The sequence below is a fragment of the Macaca nemestrina genome, chromosome 8 (assembly GCF_043159975.1).
Source record: "Macaca nemestrina isolate mMacNem1 chromosome 8, mMacNem.hap1, whole genome shotgun sequence".
Lineage (NCBI taxonomy): Eukaryota > Metazoa > Chordata > Mammalia > Primates > Cercopithecidae > Macaca > Macaca nemestrina.
This window is the reverse complement of record NC_092132.1, coordinates 56,854,757-56,879,588: the sequence shown is the minus strand read 5'-3', so window position 1 is coordinate 56,879,588 and position 24,832 is coordinate 56,854,757. Positions and strand designations below refer to the sequence as shown.

The 24,832-nt window shown below is 36.3% G+C and overlaps 1 protein-coding gene across 1 annotated transcript in view; it reads left to right on the top strand.

Annotated features, from left to right (window-relative positions):
• LOC112429404 (uncharacterized) overlaps window positions 1-24,832 on the top strand; it is a 235,185-nt gene that overhangs the window by 138,850 nt on the left and 71,503 nt on the right. The window contains exon 4 of the mRNA XM_071067417.1: window positions 17,986-18,049. Within this exon, the coding sequence (XP_070923518.1) occupies window positions 17,986-18,049 (64 nt within the window). The remainder of the gene's footprint in view (window positions 1-17,985; window positions 18,050-24,832) is intronic.

Here is a 24,832-nt window from a genome sequence, read left to right as displayed (position 1 = left end):
GCTCCCTGCAAGCTCCGCCTCCCGGGTTCACGCCATTCTCCTGCCTCAGCCTCCGGAGTAGCTGGGACTACAGGCGCCCGCCACCACGCCCGGCTAATTTTTTTATTTTTAGTAGCAACAGGGTTTCACCGTGGTCTCGATCTCCTGACCTTGTGATCTGCCCGCCTTGGCCTCCCAAAGTGCTGGGATTACAGGCGTGAGCCACCGCGCCAGGCTGAGTGTTTATTTACTTCCTTTCATTCAAGTTGCTTATACTACTGCAACAATTGAACAAAGTATTGAATTTTACATATTCAAGCTACAAAGACTAAAATGCTCTTTATTTAATGGCATTTCAGAAATACAGCAAAAAAATTACAAAGGCACTGATTTTTAAAATTGCAAATCGAATAAAGAAAAACAAACTCAGATTGAAAAATAATTATAGTTCTAGAATGGAAATGCATTTTCTTGTTACAATGTTCTATAATTTAACCTTTGAAGTGGTTTTGAATTTTATTTGAATATACATTTTTAGGACTCATTCTACTCTCATCTTTTTAATTCTACTAGAAATAATTAGATTAAGACAAATTATCTTGAGAAATAATTTTATGTTTTTCTTTTCCAAGTTTTTAGATTCAAGGTATACATGTGCAGGATTGTTGCCTGCATATATTGCATGATACTGAGGTTTGAGGTACAAATGATCCTATCACCTGGGTATTGAGCATAATACCCAATAGTTAGTTTTCAACCCTTGCTCCCTCTTACTCTCTCCTCTAGAAGTCTCCAGTTTTGACTGTTGCCATCTTTATGTCCCTGAGTACCTCTTGTTTAGTTCCTTTATGTCCCTGAGATCCCATTGTTTAGTTCTCACTTATAAGTGAGAATATATGGTATTTGGTTTTCTGTTACTGCATTAATTCACTTGGGATAATGGCCTCCAGCTGAACTCATGTTGCTTGAAGGGACATAATTTTATTCTTTTTTAAGACTGCAGAGTATTCCATTGTGTGTATACCACATTTTATTTATCTAATTCACCATTAATGGGCACCTTGGTTGTTTCCATGTGAACATGTAAGTGCATGTGTCTTTTTGGTAGAGTGGATTGTTTTCTTTTGGATATTCATTCAGTAATGAGATTGATGGGTTGAGTGGTGGTTCTGCTTTTAAGTTCTTTGAGAAGTCTCCAAAATTTCTACATTGGCCGAACTAGTTTACGTTCCCACCAACCGTATATAAGCATTCTCTTTTTCTCATGGCCTTGCCAGTATCTGTTATTTTTTGACTTTTTAATAGTAGCCATTCTGACTGGTGTGATATGGTATTTTATTGTGGTTTTTATATGCGTTTATTTGAGGATCGGTGATATGGAGAATTTTTAATTAAAAATTAATATTTAAATAGTAATTTGAACTATGTATGTTAATATGAAAAGATTAAATTGAGGTAATAAATAGATAAAATTACATGAAAAATTTTTATAATGATCTAATGGATAATGTTCAATTCCATAAAGTTATATATTTTTAGAATAAAAAGCAGTGATAAAATAATATATACCACTGTAAACAGGACTGGCATAGTTGGGTCCAAGCTTCTACTTTTCCCTAAGAAAGCTTTTTTGGCCTCCAGACTTAAAAGAAACTCACAATTATTTCTTATGGTGGCTCAGGCTTTTACAGTGTTTTATTGTTTACTTCCTTTGTACCTTATGGTAGTTAAATCTTATAGATGAAGATGTGTGTGTATGTGTGTGTGTATAGGTGGAAAATAAAGGCATGAGTAAGGATAATGTAGATGAAAGATTCTGATTCAATCACTGATTAGATATTATATAAGTACTTTGAAATTTTGATACTGATACAAAAATCTATGATATTATTTTATCATGATGTTAAATGAAATAATTTATGTAAAGTCTTTAGCATAGTGTATGACTCCTACAAAACAATAAATACAGAGCAACTATTATAACATTATTAGACATCAATTCCTCATACAAACACATGTCCCACCAATGCTATCCACTAAAATACTAGAAACAGGACATATAATTTTTTTCTGTTACCAATGTACAGTGAAGGGAGAAACGACCTTACTGAAAATATATAAAAATAGACTTAATATTCCACAAATAACTTCTCTGTAAAGAAATAGACTGATACTTATTTTAAAAATTTACATATGTTCCAAGTTAAAGAAAAGTTATTTTAGACTACAAAATTGATTTTCCTGTTACGTAAAAAATAGCCTTGTATCTGAATCTAGCTGTACAACTTATTCAAATGTCACCTTGGAATATAAAAGTTTGTTTGACTACCCAAATGAAAATAAAAAGGTAATTTTGAATGTGTCACTGTAACTTATATAGTACTGTGCAAGTTAAAGAATGATGATCAAATAGAATTTTCACAATTAGTTGTTGAATGATTGCCAACTTGTGCTATAAGTTGATTCAACCCAAATGCAAACCTATTACCTGTTAAAGTGAGGCCTCTCATTATTTCAGACAAATAGACAGAACTTGTGCCTTCATTTCTGAAAAAAGTCTACATTAAAATGTTAACCAATTAGAATAAAAATTAAAAATCCTATTGTTTATTCAATATTTCTGATTTCTAAAATTAGGATATTTTATAACAAATAGAGGTTCAACTGGGCGCAGTGGCTCATGCCTGTAATACCATCACTTTGGGAGGCTGAGGTGGGTGGATCATCGGAGGTCAGGAATTCGAGACTAGCCTGACCAACATGGAGAAACCCCATCTGTACTAAAAATACAAAATTAGCCGGGTGTGGTGACACATGCCTGTAATCCCAGCTACTCAGGAGGCTGAGGCAGGAGAATCACTTGAACCCAGGAGACAGAGGTTGCAGTGAGCCAAGCTTCTACTTGCACACCATTGCACTCCAGCCTGGGCAATAGGCATGAAGCTCCATCTCAAAAAACAAAAACCAAAAACCAAATAGAGGTTCATTAGTAGTAAAATGTCATGTTTTTCCTATTGTATACATATTTTATTTTTGATCATAATCATCACAATTCATTAAATATCAAATGAGTCTCAGGATTATGTTGATTGTGGTGGCTAATATTCTGCCAAGTTGAACTTTATAGTATGCTAAAATACAATATTTTATTCATATTATTTTTTAAAATATATAAGAAAATATTTGACTTAACTGATAGTTTAAATGTCTTTGAGTCTTTAAAATAATGGACAATAAGAATGTACAAGAAGAATTGCTCATTAAAGTAATATACACTGTACAATATAAAATAATGTACAATAAAAACAAATAACGAATTTTAAAAAATGAGAAATAGATCTAAATAGATACTGCATTCCAGAAGATACACAAATAACAAATAGACATATGAAAAGATAGCATCATATGTCATTAGGGAAGTGCAAATTAAAACAACAATGGGATGCTGCTACACAACTCTTAGAATGGCTGAAAACCGAAACATTAACAATGCAAATGCTGGCTAAGAAGTGAAGCAAAAGAAAAATTATTCTTTGTTAGTAAGAATGCAAAATGGTGCAGCCATTTTGGAAGACAGCTTGGTAGTTTCTTCCAAGAATAAACATACTTATACCATAAGATCCAGCAATCTTACCTGAGTGTCTACCCAAATAAGAGGAAAACTTGTATCTACACAAAAACCTGCACATAAATGTTTATAACAACATTATTCATAACTGCCAAAACATGAGCTTAACCAAGATATTTTTTAATAGATGTATAGATAAACAAATTATGGTATATCCACACAATGGAATACTATTCATCTATAAAAAGTAATCCATTATCAAACCATGAAAAGACATGAAGACTTTTAAATAAATATTGCTAAGTGAAAGAAACCTATTGGAAAAAGTTTCATACTGTGTGACTCCAACTTTATGACATTCTGAAAATTGCAAACCTATGGAGACTATAAAATGATCTACAGTTGCCAAGAGTTCAGGGGGAAACAGGGGAGATATAAATAGATGGAACACAGGTATATCAGTGAAAATGTTTTGTATGATATGGTGTATACATGTAATTATATATTTGCCGAATCCTACAGAACCATACAATATAAAATGTGAACCCTGATATAAACTATAAACTTTAATAATAATGTATCAATATTGGCTCATCAATGATAACAAATGTGCCACACTGATCCAATATATTAATAGCAGAGGATATACTGGGGGAAAAAAGGGATCACATGAAAACTCTGTTCCTTCTACTCAATTTTTTCATAAACTTAAAACTGCTCAAAAACTAAAGTCTACTAATTTGAAAAAAGAAAGCTAATAAAGGTTTAACATCTCTAATCCAAAAATCTGAAACCCAAAATGCTCCAAAATCTGAAACTTTGTGAGCACTGATATGACACTACAAGTAGAAAATTCCACATGTGACCTCATCTGCCAGGATTCAGTCAAAATTCAGTGCAGAACACACCGTTTATTCAGCACCTGCAAGGAAAAAGAGACCCTCCTAGCCCCCTTCATCTGCAATATATCTTTTCTGAGCAAGCCCAGATTCCAACCTACAACCATGCCCACAAAGGAAATTACAATGGCACATATGTAAGTTTGGATGTGTCAAAGGCAGGTTCCCTATGATGCTCCACAGAAGGCCATGACCTACTTGTATTACTCACTGTGTTTTGATGATTCTCTTTCTGTGGTGTAAAAATGTGGATAATGTCAAAAAGGCATAAATATACTCCTCTGGGTAACAATGATTGAAAAAACAAGAGGAAGCATTTATGTTTATCTATAGCACAGAAAGTCAAGCTATTGAAGAAAATTGGTATGGTGTTGGAATAACCACCATGTATGACCCAAAGAAACAAAAATATAAATTGTTGAAGTTCTATGCTGACAGTGATTAACACATATTAAGGAAGATTAGAAAAGCACTACATGAAGCTAAAAGTGAATAACTTCACAGTGTATTTAGAGTGGGTATGTTAATCTGTTCTCACACTGCTAATGAAGACTTATCCAAGACTGAGTAATTTATAAAGGAAAGAGGTTTAATGGTCTCACAGTTCCACATGGCTGGGGAGGCCTCACAATTATCTAGAGGGGCAGAAGATAAAGAAAGAGCAAAGGCACATCTTACATGGTGGCAGGCTAGGGGGATGTGTAGGGGAAGTCCCCTTTATGAAACCATCAGATCTTGTGAGACTTATTCACTATCATGAAAACAGCAAGGGAAAGACTCACCCTATGATTGATTACCTCCCACCAGGTCTCTCCCATGACACGTGGGAATTATGGGAGCTACAATTCAAAATGAGATTTGACTAGGGACACAGCCAAACCGTATCATCCTGCCCCTGGCCCCTTTCAAATCTCATCCTCACATTTCAAAACCAATCATGCCTTTCCAATAGTCCCCCAAAGTCTTAACTCATTACAGCATTACCTCAAAAGTTCATATTCCAAAGTCTCATCTGAGACATGATGAGTCCTTTCTGCCTATAAGCCTCTAAAATCAAAAGCAAATTTGTTACTTCCTAAATGAGGATACAGGCATTGGATTAATATAGCCATTCCAAATGGAAGAAATTGGCCAAAACAAGTGGCTATGCGTCCCATGCAAGTCAGAAATACTGTGGGGCTATAGGCCCCATGCAAGTCCAAAATATTGTGGGGCAGTCAAATGTTACAGTTTCAAAATGATCTTCTTTGAACTCATGTCTCACATCCAGGTCATGCTGATGCAAGAGGTGGGCTCCCATGACCTTGGGCAGCTCTGCCCATGTGGCTTTGCAGGATACAGCCCAACTCCTGGATGCCTTCATGGCTGCTGTTGAGTGTCTGTGGCTTTTCCAGGCACATGATGAAAGCTGTCAGTGGCTCTAACATTCTGGGGTCTGGAGGACAGTGGCTTTCTTCTCACAGCTCTGCTAAGCAGTGCCACTGTGAAGACTCTGTGTGAGGGATCACATTCCACATTTTCCTTCTACACTGCCCTAACAGAAATTCTCCATGAGGGCTCCACCCCTGCAACACACATCTTCCTGGTCATCCAGGCATTTCTTTACATTCTCTGAAATCTAGGCAAAGATTTCCAAACCTAAATTCTTGACTTCTGTGCACCTGCAGGCCTAAAACCACATGTAAGTCGCCGAGGTATGGGGATTACATCATCTGAAGCCACAGTCTGAGCTCTATGTTGGTCCTTTTTAGCCATTGCTGGGATCCAGGCACCAAGTCCTGAGACTGCACAAAGCAGCAAGGTCCCCTGGGTCTGGCCCACAAAACCATTTTTTCCTCCTAGGCCTCTGGGTCTGTGATGGGTGGGGCTGCTGTGAAGATCTCTGACCTGCCCTGGAGACATTTTCCCCTTGTCTTGGTGGTTAATGTTTGGCTCCTCATTACTTATGCAAATTTCTGCAGGTGGCTTGACTTTCTCCTCAGAAAATGGGTTTTTCTTTTCTATCACATCATAAGGCTGTAAATTTTCTGAACTTTTATGCTCCACTTCCTTTTAAATAAGTTCCAATTCCAAATGGTATCTTTGTGAATATGTAAAACTGAATGTTGTTAACAGCATCCCAATCATCTCTTGAATGTTTTGCTGCTTAGGAATTTCCTCTGCCAAATACCCTAAATCATCTCTCTCAAGTTCAATGTTCCACAGATCTCTAGGGCAGGGGCAAATGCTGCTAGTCTCTTTGCTAAAGAATAACAAGAGTCACCTTTGCTCCAGTTCCCAACAAGTTCGTCATTTCCATCTGAGACCACGTCGGCCTGAACTTTATTGTCCGTATTACTATCAGCATTTTGGTCAAAGTCATTCAACATGTCTCTAGGAAGTTCCAAACTTTCTCACATCTTCTTTTCTTCTTTTGAGCCCTCCAAACTGTTCCTACCTCTGCTTGTTACACAGTTTCAAAGTTGCTTCCACATTTTCTGGTATCTTTGCAGCAGTGCCCCACTGTGGTACCAATTTACTGTATTAGTCTGTTATCATGCTGTAAATAAAGACATACCCAATACTGAGTAACTTATAAAGGAATGAGGTTTAATGGACTCACAAGTCCACATGGCTGGGGAGGCCTCAAAATCATGGCAGAAGACAAGGGAAGTGCAAAGGGACATCTTACATGGAGGCGGGCAAGAGGGCTTGTGTAGGGGAACTCCCCTTTATAAAACTATCAGATCTCATAAGACTTACTATCACTAGAACAGCATGGGAAAGGCCCACCTCCATGATTCAATTACCTCCCACTGGGTCCCTCCTATGACACGTGGGAATTATAGGAGCTACAATTCAAAATGAGATTTCAGTGGGGACACAGCCAAATCATATCAGTGGCTCTATCAGCTTGTCAGTGAGAACATGCCACTTGATGGTACACTGATCATGAGACAAGAAGAAACATATTACAATAAACCACAAATTAGAAGAAACTGTGAATATTGGACAGGTTGATTTCAAAACTTTAAGAAAAGACACAACATTAAATTTTTAAAGATTTTTGTTGAAAAAGTATCTGCTAATCATGAAGCAGTGGGGAAAGTCATTGATGAGTTGGCCAGGGTCATCACTGATAAAAATTTGATGCCAGAACAAAAGTCTATACTGCTGATTAAACATCACTATTTTGAAATTATTGTTCCAGAAAGACACTGACTACATCTGATGAGAGAGCCCCTACAAGAATTAAAGATATCAAGGACAGAATAACTGCATTGGTATGTGCTAATGCAGCAGACATGCCTAAGTGTAAATTTGTTGTGATAAGCAAGAATTTCTGTCCTCACAGTTTTCAAAAACAAACAAAAAAATGAATTCTTATCAGTGTTTTATTATGCTAACAAAAAGACATGAGTCACCAGGGACATCTTTTTGGTTGGTGTCACAAACATTGTTACCAGTGGCTTCTGCTCACTAGAGAGAAGCCAGACTGGATGACAACTGCAAGATTTTATTATTTCTCAACAACTGTTCTGCTCATCTTTCAGCTGAAATTCTCATAAGAATAAAGTTTATGCCATGTACTTTTTCCCAAATGTGACTCCATTAATTTAGCCATATGATTGGAATATCCTTAGATTAATGAAGAGTAAATATAAAAACACCTTCTAGCAATAATGAACAGAGGCATGGGTATGGAAAGTTTTCAGAAGGAGTTTAGCATAAAGAATGGTGTATGTGCTATTGTCAATGCTTAGAACACAGCGACTAAAGAAACAGTTGTGCATGCATGCCTGGCACAACCTCTGGCTTGTCACTATGTACAATGATAATGACGGACAAGGTGGTGATTTTGGAGGATTCTGTCCATCAAGTGAGGAAAAAAATGATTGACCTAATCACACATGCAAAAACAATGTACCTTCATAGCTCTTAAGTAAGCTGGAAGATGTAGATATAGAAGAAGTTTTAACACTGATAATGAGGCTACAATACTTTATTCACTGGCTGGTGGTGAAATAGCAGAAATGATTCTGAATCCAGGTTATTGTGATCTAGTGACTATAAAGGTGATGTTAACACTGTAGAGAAAAAGTGCCTATAGACAACATGGTGAAAATGTTGATGGGCCTATTAAAGGACTAGAGTAGCATGCATTCATAACAGAACCAGAGATCATGTCAGTTATAAAATAGAAGAGAGAATTCTGAGACAAAAATTGTTATTAATGAGAAAGATAACTCTGGTAGAAATATTTTAAAAAGCCATCCTGCAGAATGCCTCCTCATCCATAGAGGACCTCTTCTGGTCCCTCAACAGCTTCTGCTGTTTCTTCTCACCCAAGAAACAAAATAATGTGTACAGTAACCTTTTAGTCAAAATACAGCATCATAGATAGAGACTGAAGACCTTTTATTGTTTGTTGTTCCAGTTGTTTAACAGCAGATTCAGGTATTCTGGTGACGCTATTGTCCGTAGTTACATTGAACATATTATTTTTCTCACTGTATTAATGGTATGCCATATTTTTACTCTTAAGTTCTTATTTGTAAGTAATAAAATGATTGCTAATTGGTAGCATATAAATTTAGTCAAGAATGATGGCGATGCCAAACAGCCACACTCTTCACAAAGGTGGCCGAGATAGTGACACCTTTGCTTTCTGATGGTTCAATGTACACAAATTTTGTCTTATGCATAAAATTATTAAAAATGTTGTATAAGATTACTTTTAGACTATATGTATAAGGTGTATATAAAACACAGATGAATTTCATGTTTAAATTTGAGTTCCATTCCCAAGACATTTCATAATGTATATGCAAATTTTCCAAAATCCAAGATCCAAAACACTTCTGGTCTAAGGCATTTTGGATAAGAGCTACTCAACCTATAGTTATTTAGCATCTCCAAAGTCTTAAAATTAGATTTTTAAAATAAGTTAATATATTAATTAATTAAGACAATTAGTTGAATAGAAAATTTCAGAGAATGACAAGATAGTCTTTAACCTGGAAGAGTTTGTACAAACATGGATTTAGTTTCAAAAAAGAAATGATTTACTCAAAATGAAGGCAAAGCATCTGTAGTAATTTTAGGCTTTTTAAATTCTTTTTTGAGACTGTAAAAAACAGAATTTCAAGCATATGTGTGCTTTTTTTTAATTGGATATTTTTCATAGGAACAAGCCCCTACTTTGGGATCAGAAGAGTCCTGAGTTTGATCTTTGCCATATATGACACCCAGCTATATAACATCAGCAGGTCAATTGCTAAGTTTATTTTCTTTTATTTAAGAAAAGGATAGGAGGGGAGTGGCCAAGCTGGCTAGCTAGAAGCAGCCAGTGTGTGTGGCTGTTCCAGAAAGGAACAGAAGGGGTGAGTAAATATAACACCTTCAACTGAAACATCCAAGTACTCACACTGGGATTAATCAAGGAAACAAATTGACCCACAGAGAATGAAGAAAAGCAAGACAGGACAATGGCCCAACTAGGAGCAACATGGAGCCAGGGGACCCTCCCCAACCCAGGGAAGTGGTGAGTAAATGAGTGACCCCAGGAAACCATGCCTCTCCCACAGATCTTTGCAACCCTCAGGTCAGGAGATCTCCTTGTGAACCCACTCCACCAGGGCCTTCAGCCTTCAATCTGACAGAGCTACATGGAGTCTTGGCACAGCGGCCACTCAGGCATGCATGGAGACACTGGAGCCTTAGATAATTGGGTTTTCTGGCAAAAGTAGTGGCAGCTTCAACAACATGGAAGCTTAGACTTTTGTATGTACCCTTAGGAAAGAGGCTGAATCCAGGGGCTGAGCAGCAATGGCCCCCAGGCCCCACTCCCATGGCACCTCACAATAGAAGCCACACTGGATTGGAATTCCGGCCAGCTACCAGTAGTGGCATTACACATCCTGAAAAAGAGCTCCTGAGGCAAGGGATGGGCCACCATCTTTGCTGTTTGGGCACCTTAGTGATTCCAGCCTTCAGGCTTTGAAGAGTCTGAGCCAACCTGGGGTGGAAGGGATCCCACTGCATAGCACAGCTGCTCTATCAAAACTTGTGGCCAGACTGCTGCTTTAAGCAGATGCCTGATTCCATTCCTCCTCACCAGTGGAACCTACCAACTACAGCATGCAGCCACCCCCACCCAAGCTCTCCAGCCTACTGAGATCTGAATTCCCCCTGGAATGGTGCTCCCAGAGGGAGGAGCAAGCCACCATCTTTGCTGTTGGGCAACTTAGCTCTTCCAGCCTTTGGGCTTCAGAGTGTCTGAGGTGATCGAGGGCTGAAGTGGACCCCCAGCACAATACAGCTGCTCTACCAAAATGTGTCCAGATGCTTTTTTTAAGTGGGTCCCCATCCTATTCCTCCTCACAGGGTGGAACTTCCCAACTGGGGATCCAGCCACTTCTTACAGGTGCCTTTGGGCTGGCAACAGGTCTGTACCTCCCTAGGACAAAGTTTCCAGAGGGAGGGACAGGCTGCCATCTTTCCTGTTTTGCAGCCTTAATTGGGGACATCTCCAGGTTCTGGAAAATATGAGGTTACTAAGGAATGTAGTGGATCCCCAAGCAAACCACAGCAACCCTACGGAAAAGTGGCCAGACTCACTCGGCAGTCCTCTAGTCCTGGGCCTCCAGCCACCCCCTATCCCCACCAGAGCTATTGAGCCAGTACCAACTCAGCAACTCCCTTGAAAGAGCCTCCAATGTCAACTGAAAGCCTCAGCCACTGCCTCTGCAGTGGAACTGCTCTTGCCACCCTCAGACTAATGAAGGAGCAAAGGCCCTTCTCCACACCTCCAACAAGCTGCAGTTGACCCAAGAAGAGAAGGCGAGTTCATTGCCCATGGGTCCCACACACACCCCATGGCTCACCACCAGACAGGTTTCTCCTTGCTTAGGCCCACAGCACAAACCCTCCATCTTGGGCTGACTGCACTGAGTGACTGCTAACCTGCATCTCTCTGACGTGGAGCCCCCAGGAGTCAAGCAAACTACCCTTGGCCACAACTATTGCTAAAATTTCTTCCTCTGCTACCTCTAAGCTGGAAAGGGAACATAAACACTGCAATGATCCCAGAGCTGCAATGGGCAGCCCAGGAGTGTCAAGTCATGAACTATAGCCAGCACTCAAGGGGGAGAGAAACCCACACTTTCAGAGCACTAAGAGGGAACAAGGCTGCAGCCGTGAGGAAACAAAGGGGAGCCACACACCAAACAAGAGTCTACCAGCTGAGCTATAAGCCTAAGCATCATCTGCTGGATAACATCAAAGCTTCAACATCAAAAATACCTCACTAACCTACCCCCTCTGAAACCAGAGACAAGAGGTCAGCTTCAAATTAAGACTGTACACAAAGCCTCAGCCAAGTGAAAACATCCAGAAAAGAAGCCTACTGACTGTACTTAATCTCCATGACAGTTAAAGGAACACCCACATGCTGATATGACAAAAAACAAAACAAAACAAAACAAAACAAAAAAACAATGCAAGAACTCTGGTAACTCAAATGTCCAGGGTGTCATATGTCCTCCAAATGACCACACCAGTTCTCCAGCAGGAGTTCTTAACCAGGTCGAACTGGCTGGATTGGCAGAAATAGAATTCAGAATATGAATAGGAACAAAGATCACTGAGATTCAGAAGGATGGGGAAACCCAATTCAAGGAAAATAAGAAACACAACAAAGTGATACAGGAACTGAAGGATGAAATAGCTGAGATAAAAGAGAACCTAATGAATCTGACAAAGCTGAAAACAAAATACAGGAATTTCACAATGCAATTGCAAGTATTAACAGCAGAATAAATTAAGCTGAGGAAATAATCTCTGAACTTGAAGACTGGTTCTCTGAAATAAGATAGTCACACAAAAATAAAGAAAAAAGAATAAAAAGGAATGAAAGAAACCTCCGAGAGGTAAGGAATTATGTAAAGAGGCCAAATCTACAAATCACTGGCATCCCTGAAAGGGAGGAGGAGGCAGTAAACAACTTGAAAAATGTATTTCAGGATATCATCCATGAAAACTTCTCCAACCTTGCTAGACAGGCCAACAGTCAAATTCAGGAAATACAGAGAACTCCTGGAAAATTCTACATGAGAACAGTATCTCTGAGACACAAAATTGTCAGATTTTTCAAGAATGAAAGGAAAGAAAGGATGTTAAAGGCAGCTAGAGAGAAAGGGCAGATCACCTACGAAGTCATTCCCATTAGGCTAACAACAGACCTCTCAACTGAAACCCTACAAGCCAGAAGAGATTGGGAGCCTATATTTAACATTCTTAAGGAAAGAAATCTTCAACCAGGAATCTTATATCCAGCCAAACTAAGCTTCCTAAGTGAGGAGAAATAAGACCCTCTTCAGATAAGCAAATGTTGAGGGACTTTATTACCATCAGACCTGCCTTATGAGAGATCTCACAAGGAGCACTAAATACAGAAAGAAAAAAGTGCTACCAGCTAATAAAAAAACACACTTAAACACACAGACCAGTGTCACACATAAACCACATAAACAAGCCAACTTAATAACCAGCTAACAGCCCAATGACAGGATCAAATCCATACATATCAGTACTAACCTTGAGTGTAAACAGGCTAAATGCCCTGCTTAAAAGACAGAGTGGCAAGATGGATAAAAAAGCAAGACCCAATCAATGGTAGGCTGTCTTCAAGAGACCCATCTCACATATAATGACACTCAGGCTCAAAATAAAGGGATGGAGAAAAGCCTCCAAGCAAATGAAAAACAGAAAAAAGCAGGGTTTCAATTTTAATTTTAGACAAAACAGATTTCAAACCAACAATGATCAAAAAAGACAAGGAAGGGCATTACATAATGCTAAAAGTGTTCAATTCAATAAGAAGATCTAACTATCCTAAATATATACGCACCTAACACAGGAGCACAAATATTCACAGATACTTAGGGTGAAGAAGAGAAAAATAAAATTGCCCCTGCTTCCTTCAGGAGTAGAGGAATTTAACCATTTTCAAATACACTCATTGTGTTCTGTTCTCAATAGCAAAGACCTGTTCTCAAGGGAAACTGTTTTGCCAGAGCCTCACCTACCTACAGAGAAAGGGAAGATAAATACCCATCTCCAGCAACCCTCAGGATTCCTGTCTCACCTAAGGGGATTGAAGGGAAGCTGAGAAGTTCTTGTGAAGGTCACAGCTTAGAGATACGGGGCCACTTAAAGACTGAGATATGATGTGGAAATACAGAATGTTTCTGACCCCTCAACCCTTGCCCCTGTATCTACAGACCTCCTGTATAATAACTGAAAATTAAAACTGAAAAAAATTTAAGATTCAACCTTCTTCAAGAAGAAATCTCTAGGAAAACTCAAAAGTAATGTGAGAGACAAAAATGAGGTCAGAAGAGGAAAATTTAGCCCCTGATACCTACAGTTGTAACAAATGGTAAACACAGTCTAACTGCTAGCCAGAAAATCATAAACCCTAAGATGACTATATACTTTTTTAACTTAGTGATATGTATTTAAGTTTCATCCCTGTATTTTTATGGCTTAATAGCTCATTTCTTTTTTATTGTTGAAGAATATTCTGTCATATGGAGTATGTTATAATTTATATACTCCCATATTGAGTTATATCTTGTTGCTTCCAATTTTGGGAAATTATGAATTAAGTTGTTAAAAACTTACATGTGCACCATTTTGTGTGGACATGGGTTTTCAAATCAGTTAGGTAAACGGATAGCAGTGCAATTTCTGAAAAATGTAGTAAAATTTTATTCTTCTCAGTAAGAAATTGCCAAGCTGTTTTCCAAAGTGTCTGTATTATTTTGCATTCCTGCTATCAATGAAAGATATTTCTTATTGCTCTACATTCTTGCTAGCATTTTTTGTAATGTCAGTTTTGTTTGATCAAAGCCATTGTAACAGGTATGTAATGGTATCTTTTTTGCTTAAATTTGTAATTTCTTAATTACATATTATGTTGAGCATTTTTTCATATACTTATTTACCATCTGTATACCTTCTTGGTGAGGTTGCCTATTTATTTATTTATTTTAACATTTATTTTCATTTCAGTGGTACATGTGCAGATTGGTTCCATAATTAAATTGTATGTTGCGGTGGTTTGTTGTACATATTACTTCATCATCCAGGTAATAAGCATAATGCCCAATAGATAGTTTTTCAATCCTCACCTTCTTCTTACCCACAACCCTCAAGTAGGCCCTGGTGTCTATTATTTCCTTCTTTGTGTCCTTGTGTGCTCAATGTTGAGCTCTCACTTGTAAGTGAGAACATGTGGTGTCTGGTTTTCTGTCCTAAATTAGTTCAATTAGGATAATGGCCTCCAGCTCCATCCATGTTACTGCAAATGACATGATCTCATTATTTTTTTTGAGTGCATAGTATTCCATAGTGTATATGTACCACATTTTCTTTATCCAATCTACCATTGATGGACATTTATGTTGATACCCTGTCTTTGCTATTGTAAATTGCTGGAATGAACACATGTGTTCATATGTCTTTATGGTAGAATAATGTATATCCCTTTGGGTATATATCCAAAATAGTATTGCTGGGTTAAATGGTAGCTCTGCTTTCTTTGATAAATCTCCAAAGTTCTTTCCACAGTGGCTGAACTAGTTTACATTCCCACCAGCAGTATATAAGCATTCTCTTTTCTCTGCAACCTTGCCAGCATCTGCTATTTTTTGACTTTTTAATAATAGCCCTTCTGACTGGTGTGAGATGGTATCTATCTCATTGTGGTTTGTATTTGCATTTATCTGATGATTAATGATGTTGAGCATCTTTACATATGCTTTTTGGTTACATATATGTCTTCTTTATAAAAGTATCTGTTAATGTCCTTAGATTACTTTTTAATTGGGTGGTTTGTTTTTTTATTGTTAATTTGTTCAAGTTCCTTGTTGATTCTGGATATTAGACCTTTTTCAGATGCATAGTTTGCAAATATTTTATCCCATTTTGTGGGATATTTATATACTCTGTTGATACTTTCCATTGCTGTGTAGAAGCTCCTTGGTTGTATTAGGTTTCATTTGTCAATTTTTATTTTTGTTATAATTGGGTTTGAGGACTTAGTCATAAATTCTTCCCTAAGGCTGATGTGCAGAATGGTGTTTATTAGGTTTTATTCAAGAATTGTATAGGAAAGGGTCCAGATTCAGTCTTCTGTATATGGCTAACCAGTTATCCCAGTACCATCCACTGCTTGTTTTTGTCAAGATCAGATCATTGCAGATATGTGGCTTTATTTCTGGGCTCTCTATTCTGTTCAATTGTTCTATGTGTCTCTTTGTACTAATATCATGCTGTTTTGGTTACTGTAGCCTTGTAGTATAGTTTTAAGTCAGGTAATGTGATGCCTCCAGCTTTGTTCTTTTTGCTTATGATGCTTTGACTACTGTGCTCTTTTCTCATTCCTTGTTAATTTTAGAATACTTTTCTCTAATTCTGTGAAGCATGTCATTAGTAATTTGATAGGAATCACACTGAATCTGTATATTGCTTTGGATATTATGGACATTTTAATAACATTAATTCTTCCTATCTATAAGCATGGAATGTTTTTCTATTTGTTTGTGTAGTCTCTGATGTTTTTCAGCAGTGTTTCATAATTCTCATTGTAGAGATCTTTCACCTCCCTGGTTAGCTGTATTCCTAGGTATTTTATTTTTGTGTGTGGCTATAGTGAATGTTGCTCATTTTAAAAATTGGGTTGTTTATTTTCTTATTGTTGAGTTTCAAGTGTTTTTATATATGCTGCATACATATCAGATATTTGTTTTGTGAATGATTTTTTCTTAGTCTATGGCTTGTTTCTTTTATTCTCTTTGCAGTGCCTTTTTCATAGTAAAAGTTTTTAATTAAAAAACTCTCATATCATGTTTTTCTTCATGGTTTGTACTTCTGATATTTTATCTACAAAGTCAAGCCAAAAGCAAGATCACCCATATTTTCTTCTGGAAATTTTATAAGTCTAAGATGAATTTTAACTTAATTATTTGTGTAAGGTGCAAGTTCAATAAGGTGTGTTTTGGTGCATCAATATTCACTTATTCCAACATCATTTGTTGGAAAAACTAATCCTTTACAGTTAAATTGCCTTTGTCAAAGATCAGCTGACTATATATGTTTGGGTGTATTTATGGCATTTCTATTTTGTTCTATTTATATATTTCTATATTCTTTGAGTAATACCATGCTGTCTTGATAACAGTAAACATATAGTAAGTCTAGAAATAGATTGTGTACATCACATATACTCAATCTTGGTTCTTAAGTTTTATGTTGGCTATTCAAGGTCTTTTCCCTTTTCATATAAACTATAGAATAAATTTTGCTTAATGTGGCATTGAATCAGTAGATCAAGTTAAGAAAAATGAACTTTTTAACAATATTGAGTCTTTTTATCCTTTCTTTTCTTTTTTCTTTTCCTTTTTTTTTGAGACGGAATCTCTCTCTGTCACCAGGCAAGAGTGCAGTGGTGTGATTTTGGCTCACTACAACTTCCGCCTCACAGATTCAAGTGATTCTCCTGCCTCAGCCTCCCAAGTAGCTGGGACTACAGGCACGCGCCACCACGCTTAGCTAATTTTTGTATTTTTAGTACAGATGAGGTTTCACCATGTTGGCCAGGATGGTGTCAATCTCTTGACCTCATGATCCACCCGCCTCAGCCTCCCAGAGTGCTGGGATTATAGGCATGAGCCACCATACCCGGCCAACAATATTGAGTCTTTTAATTCATGAGCTATCTTTCCATATTTAGAGCTTTTCCAACTTTTTTCATTAGCATTTTATAGTTTACTCATATATTGGTTTTTAAATATATTTTTGTTAGATTTATATGTATTTCTTTTTTAGTGATATTATAAATGACCTTTTTTCAAATTTCAAATTAAGCTCTGGGATACGTGTGCAGAATGTGCGGGTACGTTACATAGGTGTATGTGTGCCATGGTGGTTTGCTGCACCTAACAACTCATTATCTAGGTTTTAAGTCCACATGCATTAGGTATTTGTCCTAATGCTCTCCCTCCCTGTATTCCCCACTCCCCAACAGGCCCTGGTGTGTGATCTTTCCCTCCCTGTGTCCATGTGTTCTTATTGTTCAACTCCCACTTATGAGTGAGAACATGTGGTGTTTGTTTTTCTGTTCCTGTGTTTGTTGAGAATGATGGCTTCCAGCTTCATCCATGTCCCTACAAACGACATGAACTCATTCTTTTTTTTTAATGGCTGCATAGTATTCCATGGTGTATACGTGCCACGTTTTCTTTATCCAGTCTGTCATTGATGAGCATGTGGGTTGATTCCAAGTCTTTGCTATAGTAAATAGAGAAAGCAATTGACTTTTATATGTCAACTTTATATTCTGCAACTTTGCTATAATTGCTTATTAGTTCTAGAAGTTCTAGAAAATTTTAAATAGATGATGTTTTTGTTGATGATTAAATATTTCTGTTCATACTCTTCTTTCTTGCATATTTTCTGGCAAGAAGTATAATTATTTTATTGATTCCTTTGCAGTGAATGTCTCCTACTGTCCCCACTTTGAAGATGATATCTTTGTCTTTGCTTTTCTGCAGTTTGGGTAAGATGCACCCAAAGTTTTTGTTATTAACCCGTATGGTGTTATCTGAACTGCCTAGATTTCTGGTTTGATGTTCGTCACTAGTTAAAATATATATACATATATCTGTGCCGTTATTACTTCAAAAATTTTTTGTACCCTTCCTTATTTTCTTTTGGTATTCCAATTATGTATGTGTTGCCTCTTTTGAAATTATCTTATAGTTTTTGGATATTCTTTTCTCTTCTTATTTATTTTTCTCTTTGAATTTCAGTTTTGGGAGTTTCTATTGACTTATCTTTAAGTTGAATAATTCTTTTTTCATATTTTTTCAATGTACTATTGAATTAAATTATTTATTAAAGGAATAATTATTTATTTTTTGTTACAATGTTTTGGATTCTAGAATATTCTTTTGATTCTTTCTTAGTTTTTTTTCTGTGTACATTCCCCATCTGTACTTGCATGTTTGCCACTTTTTTCATTAACACCTTAACATAATAATCATAATTGTTTCTGATTCCCATTGTGGAAATTCCAAAGTCTGCACCATATCTGAATTTGTTCTAATGATTGGTGTGTTTTTTGAAAGGTTTTTCTTGTCTATTAGCATATCTTGAAATTTTTTCATTGAAATATGAACATGACATACCATTTAATAGAAGCTGAGGTAAATGAGCCTTCTTTAATGTGACTTTTATGTTAATCTGGCTATGATTTGGGTTATCTGCTATAGCTGTGTTAGAGGTTACAATTTCTTCTAGTGTCTGTTTTTTGTCTGCCCTGTTGTCTTTGGTTTTCGCTAAGAATTTCTTCTTAAATAGAGTCTGTACATTGTGATTCTTTCAATTGTAATCCACTGTTATTATACTGAAGCTCTGGTGACGTGGCGTAGGATGCAGGGAAGGGGAAGAGTTCTCTAATCCTATGATTAAATATCAGCCTTTTAATGAGTCTGTATCCTGAATCTCTGACCTCACAATGTTTCTATGTTTTTGCTCCCTTATGTGAGACAGTGTGTACAAGGAATTGCAGTGGGTAATAGCCCTTCCCCCAAGGTTGGCTGAGGCCCTGTAAAGCCTTTTCCTCTGAGTATTGGCCTTTCTTTGGAAAAATGTTCCAGGAGTATTTTAAATTGGTTACATTTTCTTCTCCCCTGCCAGGAAGATGAAGATTATTTTTCTTGGCTCTTCACTGTAAAAACCTGGTGGGTTTTCTAGCTGTAACACGTACAAAAGTGGTGTATGTGTGTGTGTGTGTATGAGAGAGAGAGAGAGAGAGAAAGAGAAAGAGAGAGAGAGAGAGAGAGAGAGAGAGAAAGAGAGAGAGAGAGAGAGAGAGAGAGAGAGAAAGGAGGACTGCTAAGACTGTGGCCCCAGGAGTTTTTCACCTTCATGGCACTCCACATTGAGCTTCTCACAGTTCTTCAAAGTTAGCAATCAAGGGTTCTGATTAGTTTGTAGCTCCAATGTCTTCTTCTTCAAGTAAGCTGATTGAAGCTGTGATTCTCTATATTCTCTATATTTACTTGTCTCTCCAGATTTCAGGGTAGCAGTTTGCTCTGTAACCTCAATTTTTTTGATGGGTTGAAGAAAAGTAAGCAATTTCAGTGCAGCATGTTTTCTTGTTGCAAGAATCACAGTGAAAACTTCCAAGCTCTTTATTTGTCTGAGCCGAGAGCAAAAGTCTTAAATACTTCTTTTAATAGTATATAGCAACACACAAATGCCAAAGTTTTTATGAAAGTTAAGATTTATTGAAAAAAGATGTAATTTGTTAATAAGGAGAAACTATATATTTAGATTCAATTTTAAAATACTTGGGAGTAGAAAGTGAAAATGAAAAGAAAGAAAAAAATGGCAAATTCAGCTTTTCCATTAAACAGAAAGTAAAAATTGTTTTATTATCAATATTGAGAAGTAAGCATAATACACATAAATGTGACTACAAGTAGAAATAAAAACAATATATATTTCTTCCAAATTGTCACAGGAATAAAACATTCTGTAAGACATTTGGTAGGGTGGAATATATAGCATATTTGTTCAATTTCCATCCCACCAAATTAGAGAAAAAGAAATTTCCAAGACACATAAACAAAATAATAAACATCAGGCCAGAAAAGTGTATAATTTCTATTACAGTGAAAGGAGATTTTTTTTTAAATGGCAAAATAACAGAGAACATAAAGAAAGCATAAAACAAGTTAACAGAAAACAAATATCTCTAAAGGAGCAAAATGCTGTTCTAAAAATAACTTTTCATTATGTTTAAGAGTGAAAGAACAATATACAGAAATAGAACATTAGAGATTTTTAACACCACTAACATTCAAAGAAAATCCAGAGAGGATTCAAATTCTTTAATTATCAAAGTTGAATTAATACAACTATATTTAACTTTGGACCAAACCATCAAGGAATATCTCTTCTAAAAGCCCTATGCCAAAATGTTACTTATATTTGACACCAAAGTATGTGCCAGTAAGACATAATAAAGTATATAACTTCCTGAGATTTATTTTTGACCATTATGATTTAAAAGGAGAAATCAGTAACAAATTTCTGGAAAAAAATACCAATGATAAATTAAATAGTGCCTGTACATTGGATAAAGGACATAAAATATATATTTCTAAATTATTTATAGAATGATGAATATTGCATCAAATCTTATATGAAGTAGCGAGAGTCAAACACACTGGAGAAATCCAGTCTTAAATTATTTCATTTGGAAATAGTGATTTTGGGAGGCCCAGGCGGGCGGATCATGAGGTCAAGAGATTGAGACCATCCTGGCTAATATGGTGAAACCCGTCTCTACTAAGAATACAAAAAAAATTAGTCGGGTGTGGTGGCAGGTGCCTGTAGTCTCAGCTACTCTGGAGGTGGAGGCAGGGGAATAGTGTTAACCCAGGAGGTGGGGCTTGCAGTGAGCCAAGATGGTGCCACTGCACTCCAGCCTGGGCGACAGAGTGAGACTCCGTCTCCAAAAAAAAAATTAAAATAAATAAATAAAATAAAATAAAAGTTCTGATTCATCATCACAGGAAGTTAAAAGAAATCAGCAAAATCTACTTAAGTAATATAAATAAATGCGGCCGGGCGCGGTAGCTCAAGCCTGTAATCTCAGCACTTTGGGAGGCCGAGACGGGCGGATCACGAGTTCAGGAGATCGAGACCATCCTGGCTAACACGGTGAAACCCCGTCTCTACTAAAATACAAAAAAAAATTAGCCGGGCGAGGTGGCGGGCGCCTGTACTCCCAGCTACTCGGGAGGCTGAGGCAGGAGAATGGCGTGAACCCGGGAGGCGGGGCTTGCAGTGAGCTGAGATCCGGCCATTGCACTCCAGCCTGGGCAACAGAGCTAGACTCCGTCTCAAAAAAAAAAAAAAAAGAAATATAAATAAATAAATAATAAATAAATAAATAAATGAAATAAAAACCAAGTTATCTTAATTCACCTATGGGCTATGGAACAAAAATCAAGCAGTTCATTATTGGAATAATTCTTTATTTGAAAATAGTGGGCTTCAGAAGTTTCAAAGGAGTATTCCAACTTGAGGAAAAGGGCTGATTTTTTTTCTTTTTAATAAGATGGTTACCTGATTTATAGTATAGTTTCTGGAAAATTCTTTCAAGAAAGAAATTGCACTTTTCAATTACTTGCCATTGTTTTTGCAATTTGGATTTTATCAAGAGGGGTGGAGAGAAGCATTTAAGGGATTAGGTCACGTGTAAGAGGGAGGAGGAGGAATGGCTGTCGGGGACAATTACATGAGTGGGCCACAGAGGAGAGTTCCCAGTTCTTCAATATCTCAGGCATGAGGTAAATAAACCTGTTGGCCAGACTCTAAGGTGTTCTTTACCTCATGATCCCAGCCTTCTGGTGTTCATGCGTTCATATAACACTCGCTCATAACTTCTTTATAACTATTAGGATATGTCACAGATAATGGGATGAAACTCTCATGATTATGTTATTTTATATATAAGACTCCATCTTGCTAGCCAACTCATTCTAGATGCTCTCTTTGTTGGTTTAATAGAATAAGTGGGGATATTGGGAAAGTGTATGTAACAAGGAAAAGCTAGAAGCTTATAGGAGCTGAGGGTGACTGCAAGCTGACAAGTAGCAGGATATCAGTATGCTCAGTCTTACAACCAAATGGAAATTCATACTGTCAACTTGGGTGAGCTTGTAAGCAGACCGGCCAAGCTGCTATATGCAAATACAGACGAGCTCACACTTTTATTACAACACTGAGCTACTCAAATCAGGGGACTCAGTTAAGCTCTGCCTAGGCTTCTGACTCATAGAAATTGAAATAAAAAGTGTATGTCATTTTAAACAACAAAGCTTGTGGTAAACTGATGTCCAGCCATTCATAAGTCACACAATGCCAAGGAAAAAACAAACTAGGAAACTGTAGCATTGGTGAAAATCGATCTGTTTTCATACGTAGGAGATTTTACTAAGTACAGAATGGTGAAAGACAAAATAGAACGATTGTAAATTTTAATACATATAAATAAAGAATTGCCTATAATGAAAGAAAATACACATAATATCACACAGCAATGTGCATATATTTGCAAAAATTAAATTGCATATATGGATGCAATGTGTGTAGCAAAGACAGTATGGTCAAATGAACGGCAAAAAGATGAACAATTAAACTTATAAATTAATAGTTTTAGAAATTAATTCATTTAATAAATTCTAAGAGGAAATATACGTAAATAAAATTAGAAAGAAATAAACATAAAAGTGACAATTTTAGCAAGGTATAATTTTCTATCAACTTAGCAAAAATGTAAAATTCTTCTGTTTTTGGTGCAGTTAAATTGGCACAATTTTATGGGAGTGATTCTAAAATATGTATAATTAGCCTTAGATTATACTGTAGAACATCCTCTAACAGTAGATTTTCCCTGGAATTTTGTTTCGAGGAAATAATTAAAAATTTACTCATTTAACATATAAATGCATAACTTTTATAAAGGTGAACACATTACTATAACTCCATAGAGGTTTATACATTACTTTCACTCCATAAACCACTTGTGCCTATTTCCAGTAATTACTATTTTCCAACACACAACTCTAAAGAAAGTATCCACTATCCTGATTTCACACACTCTGAAACATTTACCTGACTTTTAAATTATAACCATTTTGATGAGTGTGCAATGTAACTTGTGGTTTTATTTTGCATTTTCTAATGGCTAAACAGATTAAATACCTTTCCATTGTTTATTGGTCATATGAATATCTTCTTTATGAAATACCTGGACAAGTTATTGGCCATTTTTCTATCAGATTTTATTTTTGTTTTTTGATTGTCAGATTTCTTTACGTATTCTGAAAGAGTCATTTGTTGGATAAATATACTGCAAATATTTTTGTTCATGCTTTGGTTTGTCTTTGCACTTTCTCAATGTAGGCTTTGACAGAGAGTTCCTATTTTAATGCAGTAAAATATATCAACTCTTTCTTTATGGTTCTTGCTTTAAAAGTCCTATTTTAAAAATATTTACCTGCCTTTAGATTTGCAGATCCTCTTCTTGTTTTCATCTAAAAGCTTTCTTTGTTTAGCTTTTACATTCACATTGACCATTCATCTGAGATTTATTTTTAAGATTCGTGTTAGGTAGAGTTTAAGATTCTTCCTTTCTCCAATCCCCACTGCACCCACATAAAGAGATCCAGTGTATATGTATCCAGTACAATGTATTAAGAAGATCCTTTTTCATTTGGAAATCAGTGTCTTCTTCTTTGTTGTTGCGATCCTCTAATTGTACCTGGATCTTTGTGGTGGCCGGCACCCAAACTGAAGCTATCTAGGGATACCCCCTTGACCAATGCCACCAGTCTCATTAGAAGAGAAAATCACTGTTATTATTCTGGAGGTTCCAAGAGTCTTACACTCTTGTGTAGAAACTGGGGACAAAGACCAAATATTATTAACAGAAGATGTTCCTGCAACCCCATGTCACTCAAGATGCTACAAAGGTTTTTATAAACTGTGTCACAGGAAACTGGGGCAGAGAACACACATATATTCATTTTATGGTACAAGAACACATTCAAAATATTTTTTAATTTTATTTTTTAGTTGTTGATAATATAGAGAAAACAGATAATTTTTATATGCTAACTTTGTAATTTTAAACCTTGCCAAATTCCCTCAATAATCCTAACAGTTTGTAGTTGCATTCTTTGAAGTCTCTATATACATGAGCATTTCATCTGTAAATAATGAGAGTTCCAATGCCTATGCAATTTATTTTATTTTATTTTATTTGCCTTATTGTACTCTTTGGAACGTTCCTTATAGTATTGCACCATGTATCTCTTTTAATTTTAATGTCTTTATCTTCTTAATCTTAAGATTTGCCTCTTGAAAGAGAATACAATCATGTTTGTGTTTGTTTTCTATGAAGTCTGACAGTCTTAGTCATCAAATAGAATCTTTAATTTATATGTATATTTAATGCAGTTATTGTTATTGATATATCCTAAATTTTCTGTATTTTTATTTGTTTCACAGTTCTATGTTCTCCTTTCTTCCTTTTTTGATTTGTTTTGGATTAAGGGTATTTTATCATTTCACTTTCCCTGTGATTACCTTGTTAATTTTACATTTTTAAGTTGTTTTTAATAGAGACTAAAATATGTATCCTTTGATTTTAGCATATATTAATAATTTTAGAAAGTAGTCATAAAAGTTGCCAAAAACATAGAAAACTTAATCCCACTAGTTTTTATAATTGACATCATGTATTTTGACTCTACCTATA